The sequence below is a fragment of the Rissa tridactyla genome, chromosome 2, assembly GCF_028500815.1.
Source record: "Rissa tridactyla isolate bRisTri1 chromosome 2, bRisTri1.patW.cur.20221130, whole genome shotgun sequence".
NCBI lineage: Eukaryota > Metazoa > Chordata > Aves > Charadriiformes > Laridae > Rissa > Rissa tridactyla.
In genome coordinates, this window is record NC_071467.1 from 145,204,425 (window position 1) to 145,223,039 (window position 18,615).

General features: G+C 39.2%; 1 protein-coding gene across 3 annotated transcripts in view; it reads right to left on the minus strand.

Moving 5' to 3' along the window:
• CUBN (cubilin) overlaps positions 1-18,615 on the minus strand; it is a 148,473-nt gene that overhangs the window by 48,011 nt on the left and 81,847 nt on the right. For 2 of the 3 annotated variants that reach the window (XM_054192490.1, XM_054192489.1), the window contains exons 33-45: positions 16,954-17,070; positions 14,523-14,636; positions 13,111-13,239; positions 12,702-12,834; positions 10,283-10,488; positions 8,814-8,995; positions 7,431-7,620; positions 6,209-6,406; positions 5,746-5,892; positions 4,668-4,858; positions 4,200-4,383; positions 2,684-2,858; positions 1,458-1,636 (exon numbers count right to left, since the gene is read on the minus strand). In XM_054192490.1, the coding sequence (XP_054048465.1) occupies positions 1,458-1,636; positions 2,684-2,858; positions 4,200-4,383; positions 4,668-4,858; positions 5,746-5,892; positions 6,209-6,406; positions 7,431-7,620; positions 8,814-8,995; positions 10,283-10,488; positions 12,702-12,834; positions 13,111-13,239; positions 14,523-14,636; positions 16,954-17,070 (2,145 nt within the window). The remainder of the gene's footprint in view (positions 1-1,457; positions 1,637-2,683; positions 2,859-4,199; positions 4,384-4,667; positions 4,859-5,745; positions 5,893-6,208; positions 6,407-7,430; positions 7,621-8,813; positions 8,996-10,282; positions 10,489-12,701; positions 12,835-13,110; positions 13,240-14,522; positions 14,637-16,953; positions 17,071-18,615) is intronic. The other variant, XM_054192491.1, reaches the window with a different exon arrangement.

The window sequence follows — 18,615 nt, forward strand, 5'->3', positions numbered from 1 at the left end:
TGAATAAACTCACAGATTTCAAGGTCTATATCTAATCTCTACCCATGTTCATATTTACCAAAAAGTCTTGGGCAGCTGTATCAGATAAGTATAAAGAAATTTAGTTTCTTAAATGTGGATATAAATTTTTTTAGGACTGACAAAAATTGACTGCTGTTTTGGGCCTACAGCTATGGTTCGGACTCCCCTTTCCTACAGTCCCTTCCTGTTCAAGTTCCACTCCTTGTGAAGCTTTGGTAAGGGATCTCTGCACAATTTGGGAAACAGCTATTTATTTTTAATATTCCCTCTTTCTGAAAACTGATTTCTCTGTGGTACCTGCAAACATAAGTTCATAGTACTAAGGCTTACAGCAAATAATATTCCCAGGTGGAATTTATTGGATTTTACAGGATATTCTGTGTGTCTGCTAGTCAGAAATTTTTTCATGGCAATAACAGTTGTGTTCATACTGTCTGCTCTTCTGAGTGATCAGTGCTTTTTTCCAGGATGACTGGCATACAGCTGAAATACTCTAGATCTTTTATGGATAAATATAAATTGTGGCTTCATATACTAACAATGTTCTCTTGCAAGTTGTTTCATTTTTCACATTCAGAAATATAATAGCACACTATATTGGCCTAAGCATTTGAGATCTAACACAATCAGCAAAACTCTGTGTAAAGCAATATTGTCCACTACTTTGCCTTTGAGAAACTAACAGTCCTAGACTTTTCTATAGGAGCGACATTAACATAATAGCTGCTACTCTTGGAATATTATTAACATTATCAAAACCAAAAAAAGTTGCATATTTCTGAATCTAATCTAAGTCTATTTTCTATTTAATTTTAAAACTTTGATAGTGTTTTCTAGTCCTGTTTTTGCAGCTTGAGAGCAAATAATTTTAAAGTATTTCTTTTCCCAGCTGACAAATAATGGTTCTTACTGTTTGTTCATTTTTTGTGTCCATTGTTTTGCTGAGTCTGTTTGTCTAGCAGCATTGATATTATAGATTGATTTACATTTACATAGAGAAGTTCCTAATTTGTTCTTCTCCTGCCATCTCTCAGATGATCTTTGCATTCCCTTTCAGGATCCTGCTCATGAAAGTGGCAGTAATTTTGCATGCTGAAAATCAAATCATGTTACATGACTTTATCCACATCAACCTTTTTTTCTACTGCCCCTTTGATAATTGTCTTTGACAAGAGGTTATCCAGTCTTTTTTTTGACTGCTGCAGATCTACGAGCACTTTTCTATTCCTATTTCCAGAATTTTCACCTCTAGCTAGGTGCAGAACATGCTGATGTTAACCCATATGATTCTGATGCCTTAGCTCTAACACCGATTGAGAGAGGCACGTATCTGTCAGTCCACCTCATAGGCATGATTTAAGCCCTATTACAAAAACCTGACAACTGAGACCAAAATATTCTCTAAAATCAAAGAAATTGATAAATGTAAGCATTACCAATGGAGTATTTAGCATTGAATCCCACGTGTGTGGCACTGCTGTCAGACCTGAACCTCAGGTACATGACAGCTCCTGAGGACCTCTGCAAGCCTGGCGTTGATCCTCCACACAGCTTGGCAATGATGGGGGCAGTGGAGTCAGCGCCATTGCGTAGCTCGAGGTAACTGGAAGTGCAGCTAGAAGAGGAGAGAATTTTCTGTTCAATGTATAGCAGTTGTGGTTTGAAATCATTTCAGTATATACTGAAAGCCATGATCTGTAGTGAATTAGATCAGTTTCCACGCAGTGTGACCAGAACAAAATCAACAAGTTCATAATCGATGATAGTTATGTAATATTTGAATCAAAAGAAGTGCCAGAAACATTGAGAAAGATTCATCCCAAGCCCAGTCTATGACCAGATCAGAATTGACAGAAGCAAGTCCTGGAGAGGGGTACGAACAGCACTGATAAAGTAGTTGTGACCATCTTTAACATATGTTTTTGGCAGCCTCCAGATTCCGCAGATCTTCCCTATTAAGTCTCCTTGGTGACTGTTGAATTAAGGAACAGATATGACAGATGAAAGCAATAAAAATTCAAATCCGGGGGCTTACTTAGATGGTCATAGAAAGACTAACAGCTTTGCCTTCAGAATGGTGCAGTGTGCTGGGAAGCCAGAGAGAATGGACACCTTTGGGATTCTCCATCCTGCACCATTTTTTCTGGACATGGTCTCACAGGTGAGGCTCACCTTTGCCGCATAGTGGTCCAGACCCAAATCAATGAAGTTACATCAGCTGGAAACTGGGCCTTGTTTTATGCTTCAGGCAGCGGATGCAAAACACGTAGACCCATTGCAAATCGCCAGACAAGCAGTGGAGCAGAGAAAAAAATTGTCGTGGTGGTAATTTTTGTGGATTTAAAAGCACCTGAGAGTCATAATGTCTGAAAATCTGAATATGAAAATACTAGAGGGCACAGATTATGCAGAAAGCACCTTTGTACCATGGATGCTTCTGCTCTGTCTGTTACATTAATTTCATTTCTGTCATGCACTGCAAAGTCCTAGGAATATATACCAATGGCCTGATAGCTTCAGTGATCTCTCACAAAAATTTCCTAACCACTTTTGATTGAAAATCTGGAAGTGCACTCCGGGAGGAATTAGAGGAAGTAATAGGGAAAGAATAATCAGAATGGAGTCTGTGAAAAAACACAGGCAAAATAATATGGATGTATACTTTGGTGAAGGTTCAATGTAAAACTGATCTTCAAACTGCAGCTCTACTGCATGTCCATTAGGAGCAGTTATGGTCCAGACACAGTCAGCACGCGGGGGATAATTGCTTGGATAGTTGGGGGAAGATGTATATCCACTGGGGTTGAAATCATTGATATAAATATTCCCTCCACAAGCTGGGAAACAAAAGATCGCCAATAAAAAACAGCACGTTAAGGAAATGGGTGAGGCATCAAAAATATGAGTTATCACTATATTCCAACACAGTTTCCTTGTGGTGTCATATAGTTACATCAAAAACAAGCGCATTTTACTGCTTACTGTGGGAAAACATTTTAATGCAGTAGAATCCTATGTTCCTGTGCTGCTACTTACCTAGCCGTCCTCATTTCCACATGTTTAAGGCCCTGAATTAAACTGCTATTAGTTCTCCCATGGATTGTTTCTAAACCAAGCAGGAAACATATTTCTTGCCTTGTTCCTATCCCAACTCCCAAGAGCTAGAAAGCCTACAAGTCAGACACATCAATGCTTCTGTGAATCATTCCCCACTTCTGCTTTCCAAAACTGAAATGTCTGTTTGAGACAATAATGAACGTGTGAGGAATGCCAGTCAGAGCAAACATTAGGATTTGTTTAGGTCCTTTATCCTGCAAAAATATCTTTATTTTGACCAGAACTTTTTCTGTCAAATACCCTCGCTGTGTTCTGGCAATACTGGTTTAACACGGGGTTTTAGTCAAGTTTTATGTATTGAAGTGGTAGAAATACTGTTATACAGCTTCACCTTCACCCTTCATGAATCCCCTACAGTAATGCTAAGAATGATTTTTTTGTGGCAGCAGGGAAAAGTAGGCAGGAAACAAGCACTTAAAAATTTGAGTAGATTGACATGTTGCCTTAGTTGTGTTTAGTTACACGCTTTAACAGGAGGTCTCCTGGTGTCCCAAGTGGCACGTCATGAATACAGTGGAATAACTGCAAATGCCAAGTCCTTGATTTACCCCTGGGCCCTGAGTCTCAATTTTTTTCATTCTTTCAAAAAATGTCAGCTTTGGCAGGGCATGTTATTTTCTCAGCTGGGAGTAAAATTTGTGACAAATGTTACCACCTTTTTAGACACAATAGCCTAAATCATTCCTGACATCATTTAGCACTTGCACAGGGTACTATATGTTCAGAATAATGTTCTTGTTTCCAGGTTTTTTTTTCCTTTACAGTATGAATTTTGAACATCTCTTCCTAACTATGATGCTACTTCACTGCTGAAGGGTTCCCCATAAGTTGTTTTTTTAACTTTAGTATCTCCAGGTTCTGTGACCTGGAGCTGACTCTCTTTAAAAAGAAGAAATTTGGGAGTAGGATCGGAAGTCATGCACTAAAAAAGGGAACCGGACGTTTTTGCAGACATCTGATTTTTCCAGGGTTGGGACTTACAACAAGAACATCCTTTAGGAGGACAAACTCCAAGTTATTTCTATTGAGTTGCAGAATTTAAGCTTATTTCCTAGACTTACCTAGACTCTTAGCCTCATATTTCAGTTTGAATCCTTGACCCTCATTCCTGCTGTCAGAAATGAAGTGGACAAACAGCTGATTATCTGTGGTGTACATGGTAGAGATGGAGCTGCTTCCACAAAACCGACCATTCCCTCTTCCAGACACCAAAGGTGGGGCGGCATTATCTAACCCATTCTTCAGCTAGAAGAAGAAAAATTGCTAATGTCACTCAAACAAACAGCCCTGGAATGTAAACTTTGAGCACACACCATCTTAATGCGTTCAGTCGTGGGGGAAAACAATAATCTAGTGACTAATTAATGCACAGCAATAAATAAGACACAGAAAGAGAAATAATATCTCTGGTATTTCTCTTTGGTATTTTCACCCCCTGACAACCTGGACTGCCTTACTGACACTGAAATCCGTAGGATTCAGTAGCTTTAATAGCTTTGAGGATTTGGTGTCCTAGATAATAACCTCACCTCTACATAATCTCCAAGGTTGCAGGAAGTATCCTCACTCTTAACCTGGAAAGGCTGTTCAAAATGGACAGCAATGATAGATCCAGAGGTTACCACTACACGCCAGGAACAATTCAGATTAGGACCATAGTCTTGAGGGTAGTTGGGGGATGTTATCACACCCATGTCTGTGTGCAAATAGCCTCCACAACCTGAGAAAAAGGAGTTGAAGCAAAGGAAAAAATATTAGCGTCAACTATCCACATATTCATTTGGAGAAAAATCCTGTCTCCTAAAAGGAAGATATGACAGGTAAAACCAAATGTTGAAGCAAGTGTATGAAGAGTTCAGGGGCATCAAGCAATGCACACAATGAATGATCTCCCAGATACAAGCTACTAGATTGCAACATGACACACACCAAACATCGTGATAGTGAGACTCAGTTCTCAGACTTAACAGAGGAGTAAGCAGGCAGCTGTGCCAGGGACCTCCCATGGCATGAGCATATTGTTACACTGTCCAAGTACACTGCTTGTAGCTGTGGACCAAACCACTGTCACCTACTCAAGCTGCCAGCCAGAAAAACTTCCCCTGGCTGTCCACTGTTATCATAACACTTTCCTCGGTGCCTCAGCCCATTCGGGAATCTGTTATCATCCCTGGGTGCATGTGGGAGGAGTGCCACTGGAAACTGCTGACATTCCTGCTGCAACTTACACAGCTTTCTGCATCTGTCTCTCCCTGTTTTGTGTCTATGCTCTGAGTCATTTATTTCCCTCTCTTAGTAGGGCATTCTTTCACCTTCAGCCGAGCTGTTATAAACACAGGCGTACACTTTTCTTACTTCTGAAAAGTGACTGGTCTGCTTGAATCATGCTTTATTGTATTACATCACTGGGAAAATAGAAAATTTTACCTTTGCAGAGTCAGACATTTATTAATGCATATTCATGAGATGTGAATAATTGGTCTGTGTGATTAATTAGATAGACTGTAGACAACTGTTAAAAATGCCAGAGTCTTGTCTTTCCTTTCCTTACCCATTGTTAGCAGCAAGGCAGACACTTACGTGGGGAAGAAGAGAAACAAATCTTACTTTTGTGATAAGAGGCATTAAACCCGGCTCCAATGACACTTGCATCTGACATGAAGTGGATGAACATCACCTCTCCAGTTGATCTTATTGGGCCAGGAGGTTCTCGTCCACACAGAGTAGCCAGCACTGGAGAAAGACTAGTGTCTCCTGAGATCAAAAGAAGAAATGTTAATGTTAAAACCAAATCAGTTCACATCTGCCTGTTGGCTGCTGTGGCTCACGCTTTCAGGCAAGTGGTTTTTCAACATCTTACAGATTGAGATATATTTTTATGTATTTTGCTACACTTTGCTAGTTTTATTTTAACTAACTGAATGTCTCAGCATAGAGGAAGAATACTGATTTAGAACGTACTCCCATTTCTATCTAGATTGCATAAGCAAAATGGACATGAGAATTCCAGGTACTGGGACCTTGTGTATCTATTGCATGCTGTCGTGGTAGGGCAAGATTGGCTTCTCACCATCTCGGATAATAAGTTTGTCATAGTTGCATGAGCTGTGAGATTCTATGTCTAGGGCCAGGATATTGAACTCCACAGTGGATCCAGGAGCTCTGATAAGCCACACACAGTCAGCAAAGTTCCTGTAACTCATGGGCCAGCCCGGTGAGAAGAGGAATGAAGGTGTTTCTTCCGCTGTTACAGTCCCTCCGCATGCACCTGTCACATACAAGAAGACAAAAATGAAAGCATCCTCCTTTTAAAGTGAACACTCCCCTCATATAATTTAAGATGACCGATTTATAATTAAGCACATTGGGGGCACAATGATGATATGTGGAGTCACAGGAATGCATTTCTTCAAGCTTCAGTTTGAACTGAGAGTATAAAACTTGAAAATCCTGAGCTATAAGGATGTTCCTGTGGTACCTGGTGCAGCAATGATGTGACCTATTTTACCCTGAGGAACATCTAGCAAAAGACCTATAAGCATCTACCACAGTTTAACACAGGTTGCATATCAGAAAGGAACAGTGCATACATACCTAATAATACATAAACATTTTACCCTCTTGGAATTGAAGTTTTTCTCCACTCCTAACACCTCAGCTAAGGTTTAGATCAAGACGGAGTCCTTGCTGGGATATCTAGTGGCTCAGTGCTCTGCCAGCACATAAACCTATTACATACTGCCATTATCCAGGGATCTTTAATCCCTCTGTCCCCAAAAATCTGCCTTCAGATTTAGAGAAGACATTGCACTATGTCCTAGTCAGTCTTAACTTTCTCTTATTGAACTTGCACGGAGAAAATCTGAAGCATATTCCCTCTTCTTCTTGTTAGAGGTACCTGATCATACTTAGCATATTCTCTTTATTTATGGATATGAGGTGCATTATAGTGAATGGTTTCATATGACAATGGCCAGTGATTTAAGAATGGTATTTCAAGAGGGATACTTTCTCATGAAAGCATATAAAATGTTTAGCTTTCATGAAATACCTGTGTAAACAAAAACGCCCCTCTATCAACATGCTTATTTTTAAAACACTGTATATCTGAAAGTCCCCAGAAATTGCTTTAAAAAGCTATCAAAATGCTTAACTAAAATGTTAGTGAAAGCTTTCCCTTTGCTAATAGCTAGGGGCTTTCTCTTTGGGGAGGCTGGTTTGGAATTTTTTAAGTAAAGCTCAGTATATACTGGATATATCACTTTTAACTGTGCAAACCACTGAAAACCCACCTCGAGCAATGGTGTGTGTAACACCAGAAGCATCCACTGCATACCACTCCAAAAGAAAGCCTTTTCCAGTCACAGATGGATCTGACTGGAACTGGATTGTAATTGAACTGCCAGAGGATGCAAAAGAAGCAGGATCTGCACCGCAGTATGTTGCAATGGGACGAGAATGAATGGTGGGCCCATCATAAATCTGCAGAGAGAACAGTGGTGTTCCTTACACAGGCAGATATACACATACAATTCAAATTCTATCAAATAAATATGCAATAATATTTTTTCATTTTATGTATTTATAAGCCAAAATCTTAGCTAGTTAAAAGATGCTTCTCTTTTGCCACCTTTCAAACCCATTTGTGTTCTTGTCCTCTTCCCCCCAGTATAAAATGTCCAGTAGACAAAGCTAGGAAATATTAAATAAACATTAACATCACATTGAAGATTTGATCCTTGAGTCAGGTTAAAGGTCAGGTTGATTCACATCCACTGAATGTCTAACTGATTTAAGAAACTCATTTTGGTTTCAGAGGGACAAAGAAAGGCAGGCTGAGTGAGAAGAAAGAAGACACTGTTAAAATCTGACATGATATAAAGGAAAAAGTTATTTTTCCTTTCTGAACTAATATTAAATTTGGATATCAGTCAATGAATAATGAATTGAATATACTGAATATATTGAACTAGTATTAACTTTCTTTTTCCCAAAGATGAAAGAAAAGGATAATTATTGAATCAGCCGGTTAAAAAAAATACAAACAAACAAAAAACCCCAGACAAGATGACGTTTACCTTTTTTAACTAAGTAGTTACATTTAGCTAAGTTCAGAAAGAAGTTGCTGCCTCTGTTGCTCCATTTTGCTTAGCACCATGTGTACTGTATTTTCTAGCCAGGTGAAAAGGCTAGACCGTATTACAGGAGGGTAAAGAAAAACAGTCAAACAGGAAGAAAGAGGTACCTTCCTACTGCCAACAGCAATTATCGATCCAGAGAGCAAAGAAGGCGCAAGTAAAGGATTGTTCCTTGTATGATTTTAAAATCAATTTATTTTTGGAGGCACTGAGATGTTATTGTCACTGTTGTCCACAACTGAACCAGCACAGAGCAAAGTTCAATCTGGTATCTGAAATTCTTGGATTTGAAAATTCAGGATTGCACCATTGTGGACTTATTCTTGATAAGTTTCAAATTTACAGCTTGGAAATATCTGTTAGGGAGCCAAAGAGTATGTAACCCTTCCTATAGCTAATAATTATTGAAAAGACGACATAGCAAAAACAATAAGGCAAACCAGATCCTCAGAAATTCTTCCCATTCCTCTTGTAGGTTTCTCTATTCATCATTTTATCGAAGTTAATTAAAATAAAATAACATCACAATGAAATCACCTTTAGCTTGTCATAACGGCATCTGTGATGATTTTCGATATCCATCTGCAGGATATGGCCCTGGATGACTTGTGAAGCATTAACGCTTATCCGCCACTGGTAATTGCAATTGTGAGGGTAACTTCTGGGCCACTGTGGTGAAGCTATTTGTCCTCTGTTTCCCACAATGTCATTTCCATACACTGAAAAACAAGAAAGAGACAAACTAGTGTCATTTCACACAGATTAAATTCACGTAGATTAAAAGAAGCAATGGGGCCCAGCCTGGAATATAGCTTTCAGTTCAGCCCATCTGACTTAATTTACTTAGGACTAGACAGCGCTCTGAGGCATAGACTTGTGTCTCAGACGGTCCTAGGATGCACATCTAATTATTTTCTTCTTGTGGGGGATGCGATGTGTCCTTATCTGAAGGAAACTACCCTTTCAAGCCATGTGGCTCTACACGTAGGAGAGGTGGGAAGATGGCACACCTAAATTCCCCCCTGATTCTGCCTACTTCACGTTCATTTCTTCCCAAGAAGCATTAAGTAATAAAATGATATGTTTAAAATACCTTTGTGTGTTCTGGTGAAAAATGATTTTGATTTCACTGAGCTCTGACCTATTGATAATTCCTTTTGAAAATGAGTAGTAAAAGTCTCAAAGTAAGGAAAATTATTACAAGTTTAGCTTGCATAATCAGAGTGGCTGTGGATGTTTAGCTTTAGCAGTCTGTTCATGCAGCAAGTCAGACTGATGTTTGCAATGGTCCCTTGCAATTTTGGAGCTATAAACTGGCATCAATTCTTTTTCTTCTAATTCTACTCCTTGGTTGATGGCATCTAGATCCAAACCAGAAAACGGACACTGTCATACTCAACAAGCAAAATGGACAGCTGGGAAATAAATGCATTTTTCTTAATTTGTCAATTGCCTAATAAATGGCAACATAAACATTAAATACCATTGCTCACTCTCAGGTTGCAAAGACATGTGGTCAGATATTTTTAGCTGTAACAGGCTACTGGTAAACTTGGGTTGCCATAAAATTTTTTAGTATATAGCTTTTATTTATATCTTCACAGCCCAATACTGCTGAAGGAAGAATCTGAAAACCAGGTCATAAACTGTTAGAAAACAGTCAATGAAATAGAGAAGATTTTATTTTCTATAATGCATTAAGGTTTTTGCTTCTGGAAGCATAATATGATCAATTTTGTCTATTATGATAATTTAAAAAGAGAGAATTTAATGTCTAATTCTTCTGATTATGTTACATACATGCGAGTTCTGTTCTGACACGTTTTAGAATATCCCTTTATATTCAGCAGACATCTTACAAAATACTTTTTAAGTGAATTCACACCCTTGCTGACAACAACCAGCATTTTCTAATAGACCTTACAGGACCAAATGTTCATTTCTTTGAACCGTTTTGGAAGTGTTATGAAAGAAAAAGAGTCTTCAATTAAATATACTTTACTTACAGTGAGAGAATGTGGCCCTGAAGCCAACATCAGTGCCTGAGCTATCTGAGACAAATTTGACCCACAGGATATGTCCAACAGTAGACGTATAATTTGAAGGCAAGGAGTTCCCGCAGAATCGTCCTGCCAGCGTGCCTGTGTCGTTCCATTCACGAATCTCCAGGTAATCTTTGGTGCAGTTGCTACTATTTTCCACCTGAAACGCTCTGTTTCAATAGCAGTAGAACAGCATTAGCAGGCATATGACCGACACATTCTTCAGGGTTTGCCCTGCCAGGTGACAAATCCCCCTGTAGTTGGTATCCTACTGTAACAGTTAAGAAGAGGACAGCAACAAAACCCTCCAGAACTCAGGAGTCATTGCTCATTACCTGCAGTGCTACTGATACAGGGTTCTCTCCTTTCTGGCCCCTTATTTTATGACAGAGCTTCAGTTTGCAAAGTTGTAATTTTTAAAGAGTTCTCAAGCCCTTGTGATATGTGTTGGGTCTTCAACAACAACCATTTAACATGGAAAGCCCCTGGTATATAAACCCAATTTTTAATATAAGCCCAGGTGAGACTATTTACTGAGTATACATCTATTGGGTGAAGAGAATACTTCAGAATACTTCAGCCTTTCAAATCAGTTCGCAGCCCCTTCACATGTGTATTATTTCAGTATGCTCTCTTGTGAGAAAACAATTTCCAGGGGCCTAGATTCATTTGTAGTTAACATCTCAGAGCTCAGAAATCCCTTAGCAGTTTCTCCAGAATTAGAAAATATTACCGCTTCTCTGGCCTCTCTGAGTCTTACATAGCTGGGTGCACAAAATAATAATTGTTATGAATTCTTCTAAACCAATTTTTACCTTAGAAGAGGAATGGGATTTAATAATCAATTTACAAATTCTAAATTATCGCACCAAGCTGAATGCTAAATATATTCTAAAAAACGTTATGTTGTTCTAAGTGAAGTGCTTTGATTCAATCCAATATACTTTTCAGAAGCAGGCTATGAATAGTAAAGATTCCAGAGAGTGCCTCTTATAACCAGTGCCCTAAATATTTGTGCATTCTCATTTTCTGGTAACAACTCCCCCCTTCAGTCCTGAATATAGCCATATGTGTTCAGTGTACACACGCTGCAAAATGGTTCCAACCACTCATCTGGATATACTTCAGCCTAATTTAAAGCTAAGCCTCAAATTGCAAGACAGGCATTTCTGTTCAGACTGAGCTGAAGAAAATGAATGCCTCATGCCAACAAAACTTTATAAACCACTAACGTTAAATAAAAAAAATTAAAATAAATACTGCTTTCTAACACAATTACTCCATGCTTTGCAGTATTTTCAGCTGCTTTTCAGCTATGCGTAGCTGAAAAAAAAGGGTTTACATCTACTCAGTGTCACTTTATATAACTGAATGTAAGTTCCGCTGATAGTTTCTGCTTCACACTAGATTTCTGTTCTGGTTCTGAAAAGTTGTTATTCATTATTTTGTAGCAAATATTCTGGAAAATGTTTTCAGGCTGCAGTACTTTCTGTCTGCTTCAGTGAGTAAAGGGGAAATAGAATGTCCTTTTTACTGAGTTTATTGAGTGAATCAGTATGTGCCTAACAAATTACACCTTATGCAGTCAGCATGTTACCGGGAAAATTTTCCTTTTGTCCTGATTAACTGTAAATGCAGGTTTCAGAATTACTTTTCTTTTCCTGATGATTTTTTATAAGCTTTGCAAAGGGTCAGTGCTCTCTTTCTTGGCAGCAGCCACTGTTTGATGCTGGGAAACAGAGAGGCTCAGAAATCCACATCATGGGTAAAGAACAACCTAACGACCCTGGTAAAGGACTCCACATTGTTCTGTGGATCACGCACGACTGTCCTGTCAGAAGTCTTCAAAGGAAAGTTACTTTGCTGAAGGGAAAACAAAATTCCTTCAGATATCTCCTGGCCCCATCATACTTCCACGGCTATAATTATTGGAGAAATTTTGAAGATTCTAATATCAATCCTAACCCTATAATCTGTAGAGTATCTGGGCCCTTTATATTACTCAGCTATATAATAAATACTACAATGAATCTGGTAGTGAGGAAATAGTAGGAATTTCCTTTGTAAAGAAAAGGCAGAGCAATGCCAAATTTCCTCTTCTTGTTTATAAGCAAGTGAGAATTGGCTTCTTCAGCAGCCCACGTTGCTTGAACAATAAACCACCTATTTATATAATGCTGTATATGCCTTAACACAAGCAGTGATTAAGACAGGAGAACACTGATTGCAAGCTGCCGCTAACCACTGCTGTGTTCTCTTTCCAAGTTACTCTAAAAACATGTTTCAGCTTTATCATCTGGTAATTACATTTCCTAATAAACACAGAGCATCCTTCCTTCAGGTCTGTTAAAGGGCTGAATAATAACCCTGGCAATGCATTTACATGAAGGACAGCTGGAGCCGGTTGCCAGGGGAGCTGAGAATCCTCCAGACACACTCGGTGTTGAGCGGATACTGCTCAGGATAGCCAGGGCTGTTGAAAGCTCCTCTCTCCATGTGGAAAGTACCCCCACAGGCTGCAACAAGAAGGAGACAGCAGAGGCTTGAGATGGATGACATAAAAAAAAATAAATCTCGGTAGAGCCAGAGCATTTGCTAATCAAGAAAGCATTTCTCCTTGTCTCCTTGTTCTTTAGCTTGTTGATATACTTGGTGAGACCGTGGCCAAAAAGAGGAAGGGCAATATGGGATTTCAAAACAGGGAATGTGAGAGACACAGGGAGATACAGGATCCGTTATTTTTCTTAAAAGTCGGAGACATAATGTAGGCAACACCTGTCATATAGACTTACATGATGATGATGCAGCATAGGTGGCATGGAAGCCTCTGGCAGCAGTGTTGTTGTTGGAGATGAAGTTCACCACCAAGGCGTTACCAAAAGAAGTGACAGGATGTGGTAAAGTCGTGCCACAGTAACGGCCTGAAAGAGAACAAGACAGAGAGAAACAGAGAAAAAAAGTGTTCAGCATGTAATTACTATGGCTAATTTAACTTTTGGGGTTAATGCCTGACAGCAACCAGGAGTAACATTTGTTGCTTACAATTGCAGTTGTCAATTCAATCTACGTAAAAATGAAATACTCTGTTTCATTAGCACAGAACTCAACTCTTGTGGCATTTTTTTTTTTAACAGAGGAAGGACCCCTTGCACTTCAGATACCCTAGTCACTGGCTATTCTATTATTGAGCTTGTCTGTGTTCACCCTATCCAGAAATTACAGCCTAATTGAAAAAAAAAAATCCCATCAAATATATCTGACAGTAGTTTCCATTTCACTCAATTGGTTTCTGATGAAAAAACATGACAAATAACAGACCAGTTGTCCTGTAATGGATTGTAACATGGGGATTAGAAATATGAATCACGATCTAGCAGAAAGGCATCTGACAGCAAAAAGAAAGATAGCAGCTAGTATCCCGGTCCTCTTGCCAAGTGAAAGCCAAGGGTAGGAGACCAAAAACATGAGTTCTGCTCTTGGTTACTAACCAGTTAAATTGAGTACAGCCTCACCCCTGACAAAGAAGCATATACAAAAGCAGAATAGGGGAGAGCATAATCAGGCACAGATATTCTGAATTTCCCAGAAAGGAATTTGAGGCAGCCCTGGGGGTGAGAGGGGAGTCAGGACCACCCTGTGGCCAGGGCTCTCTCATGGCTTCCTGGCAGTATAAGCACTGAATGTTGCTGCTCCAGGCTGTTCCTGCCACTTGTAGGTGATAGCTCTGGACAGAGATGTCAGGAGAAAACTGTAGAAAATTCAGGAACAAGCAGAAAGTCAGGATTTCTGGGGCTTGAGGAAAATCCATTTTCTGCTCCCAGAAGTCTGCAGCTTTCTTCACCTGTGTTTAGTGTGGACTGTGCTTATGAGTGCAGGTTACACTATGTCTTTCTACAGTTAACTGTGAATTCAGTTTAAACTGAATTGCTTGGTTCCCAATATTGTTCTGCAGAGGAGGAAGGAAAAGGCAGCTGGAGTCAACTCCAACCTGCAGGTTAGCAGGAATACAGTCAGTGCCTGAGAGGACCGGGCCATTCACACTGAAGACTCATCCTCCATCCCCGGTCTCCTCTGGCCAGAGGGGACAAGGAGCTTCCTTTCCCAGAGAAATTCCATGAAGCAGGAGAGTCCTCACAGACAACCTTCTCCTGCTTTCCTTGGGTGTAGTTCTATGTATTAAATAAACAAGGGAAAAGTACAATACCTCGAAGAGGAGCCTCATAGTTATTCCCATCCAAAATCTCCACAAAATCCGTCGTACAGTTGTGTCTACTGTTTTCAATATCAAAGTCAGTGAATGAGAGTGTGACGTGGTTGACTGGCAACAGCAAAGAGTGAAAAATTAAAAAGAAGTTTGTCATTTCACAGAGAAATAATTACATGTAAACAAATGTACCATCTTTTCTTTTCTGCCCTGAAGTCAATCAGTCCCCACAAGGCATAACATATGTAGTAGTTTATTCCTTGGCATGTGGAGTGAATTTGATGGAAATGCATTAATCCTTACTGCAAACATCCTGGTAAATCTCTTCATATTTCAGTACTTTCAAGTACAACTGACATTAGAAGTGTAGGACTATAGACATACAGGTGAATCTAAATTTCCTACAGTCTGAACAGCTTCATTATATACTGAAAATGTCAGCAAATACAACACGGAACATTTACACACATTCAGAAACAAAACTTATTTCTACACATCCATGACCTTCTGTCCCTTTGCGATCTATACCATTGATCCAGACAAAATGTGAATTGACGTTGCTCTGCTCCAGACTCAGAAAGACCCGGTTCTTTTATCGTTTTGTAATGTTCCACATACATACATCAATTGGACTGGTTAAAGGATCATTAACTACACTTAGCTATATTTGTATGGGATTGGATTTTCCATACCCTTGGACTGCAGGCTACGTCCTGAAAAAGAGGATTTCTGACTCAGGGTATTTTTGACCCTCATATTGCTCTTGCTTGTCTGATATGAACAAAGGTGAAGTTACAACTGGAAGAAGAGAGGCTGTCCTCAACACCAGTTTGTGACACCAGTTACTCCTGGCCTTAGAGCTCCTGTGCACTTTGAGCGGGTCAGAAGGTCTCACGATTTAGATGATAACTGAGTTTTCTCCCACATTGACCAAGCCTGAATTTGACACAAATATTTCGCTTCTCGCTGGGCTACAACTAATTAGCTAGAATAAGCTGAAATGACAGACATGGACCCAGGCGCTGCATTCAGCAGGGTGCCAGTGACTGACATTCAGCTGTATAGTCTGCCTGTTCGGCACTCTTTTGTGTCCTGTCCGGTCAATCAATTACCGCTATCAATGCAGGTCCTCAGGATACAAAGCAAAAAGGGAAAACACAGTGGGTGGCAAGAGCAGGAGACTTGTTGGCCTTCTCAGTAAAAGCGGAGCAGGAACTCTGCTGTGGTTTGCCATTGGCTAAATCCATTGTATGTGGCCATGGCCTGTGATGCGGTGTGACTGGCATAGCGAAGCCACGTGTATCTGTAACCTGTGGTATGTGGTGGGCCTGCTGGTAAGCAGAGGAAATCACTACATACACAGGCTACTTCTTATACAGCGTTTTTCTGGTCTTTCATAATGATGTAATTCAGGAAACAACAGCTATGTATGAGTTTTCCACCTGGGTCCAGGAAAAAATTGTCTTTAAAAATAAATGTTGTGTAGGTGAGGAACAGCTTTGGTGACATCCTTTTCGCGTATTTGTGTAAGAACCTATGCTAAAAAAAAAGTATTGCTTATCTCCCCTGATTTTTGTTTTGGTGTTTTATTTGGCAAATTGATTTTCATTTTATAACTCAGCAAAATAAATTTATAAATGTGGTCAGAACATTCTGTGATTTTAACAGCAATGGCTAAATATCAGATGAACAACTGAAGTTCAGTAGTTGCTATTAAAAATATATATTTATTTTAAATGATGTTACCAGGATACTATTACCCAATTGTAAATAATAATCAGGAATCTCATACAATGTAAAAGTAATACTGGGTATTAAAGGTAATATCAGTATCTAATGGAAAATATTTGGTATTTTATGATCAATCATAAATCTGCCTAAAAGTAGACAGGAACATCTGAGGGTGTATCTATGCACATAAGACCAGTTTATTTATTTATTTATAATTTGTATTTGAAATTTTATTATTTGCAATTTGAAATTGAAATTCCTGTGTACTTTTTCTCATTATTTAATTAATTTATTTTTTTTAAATGTTAACAGCATTGATTTGATCTAACACAACTCTAGCTTGAAAAATCCAGACCAAAATAAGGTCAGCTAAATACAGGTGCTTAAATTATGTATAAACCCTTAGATTTTCTCATGGGCCAATCCAACTTCACATAGTATTCAACACCTCATTTATAATTGCAACACTTGGGTCACACTAAATCAGCTAAGATGACAAAGTTATAAATTGTTTTCTTCACTATGTACTAAATCTTTTACAGTGAAATCTGATTTAGGACAGATTAAGAGAGCCACACTCTCCAACTACCAGGATGCAGAACTTCCTAGAGAAATAAAGGAGGAATTTGGTATTGTTATTACAGAAAGAAGATGAGGATGTTAGTCATCCCAGCTAACTATAAAAGATGTTTTTACTTACATGGTTCCTGAGCCTGAATAATCCAGCTGCAGTTCTGATTGTTTGGGTATTTGGCAGGATATAGAGGAGAGGAAATTGCTGCCCCAACTGAATCTGACTCTATGAAACTTCCGCATGCTTTAGAATGAAACACATACACACACACATATATATTTATATATACAAGCCACATATCTTAGATTCTGTGGTGAAAATGCATGCATGAAATGTAACATGCTACATCAATGTGAAGTGAGGATAAAATTCACAACGGTAATTTATCAGAAAAAGAGACTCAAGGACTAGCTCCCAGCACCAGATGTACTTTCTTGACCTGGTTCCACAGGCCGTGCTGCACCTGGCTGACCATCTGAGAGAAGCCAGAGTGACTTGGGAACAGATCTCATCTTTATCAACTCCTTGTAGCCCAGAAGGATAATATTGGGGCCAAAATATAACTTGTTTTCAGGGTAGTGCAATCACATACCCATTCCTCTGATCATTTGCCTGTGTTGCCAACTAGGAAGGAAAAAAATCCTAAGAAACTCTCCAGAAACTTCCAATGCCCAAGGAGGGCATCACATTGCATTGGCATGGTCCTCTTGTGAGCTGCGTCAACAAAACTGCAATTGTGTGAAACATTGCGCATGTGCAAGAGCTTTGCTGACTGCATAACTTTGGCTAACGGTGCTGAGTGCTGCCATGCATCATTGCCAAGCATATTGACTCACCATAACCCCTCAGGTTCGAGTTTAACACACAGCTGCTTTAAACAGCAGGGTGGGGAGTTCAGTACCAGACTGAGATACATTTGTCGTGCTGTGCTCCCTAAAACATCCAAGCAGGAGATGGGACCTACAGGGTTTTCTCAGGAAGAGGGAAGCTGGGTTCCTCCATCCTAGGTGGGAGCACTTGCTCACCAGGCATGATTTGTGCAGGGCCTAATCCAGTAAATGCGCTCTGAGAGTGTTTAACAGATTAGGCTCTCATAGCTCTTAGTCAGAAATGACTAATTAGCTATCTAACTAACTGGTATCTCACTAACTGAGGTTCCTGAGATTTTTGCTGATGCAAATTCTTCCTTTTCTTTATGATTTTTCACAATATTTTCAAAGAAAAAAAATATCTGTGAAAAGTACTAATTTATAGTAAAAAGAATCCTAAGAAGAAAATGAGAGAAAGGGATTTTACTCTGCAAAAACTAAATGGCTATGTCTCGGGGAAAAAATGTTTCCGAAGTTATTGCGAAAAAAAGAAAATCACCAGTCATCAAATAGTATGTAACTTCATGAAAAAATCTGCCCAGTTGGCATCATTTTTCATTAAAAAGGAAGCCATGTAAAATACCAATTAGTCCTCCACAAATTGGATAGTTGATGTTTGGCAGGGTTTGCAGGCCTGAATCCATGAACTTCATCAACAGCACCACACAGAATTCTTTTATAGCGTTTTAGATTCATGCGCATGGATAGACATATAAAATGTTATTTTGTCACTAGGCCTGTGGAAACTGCCAGTTGCACATTTTTCTCAGGACAGCTATGGGTAGCTAACCCTCTAGGGAGGAGGAATAAGAGGCAGCTGACGTGCGCTAGATGCCTTGCTATAAAAAGTACTTTTTTTCCCCAATCAAAGAATCTAAGATGATCCTTAGATTTTAAATTCTTTAAAATATAAATTGGA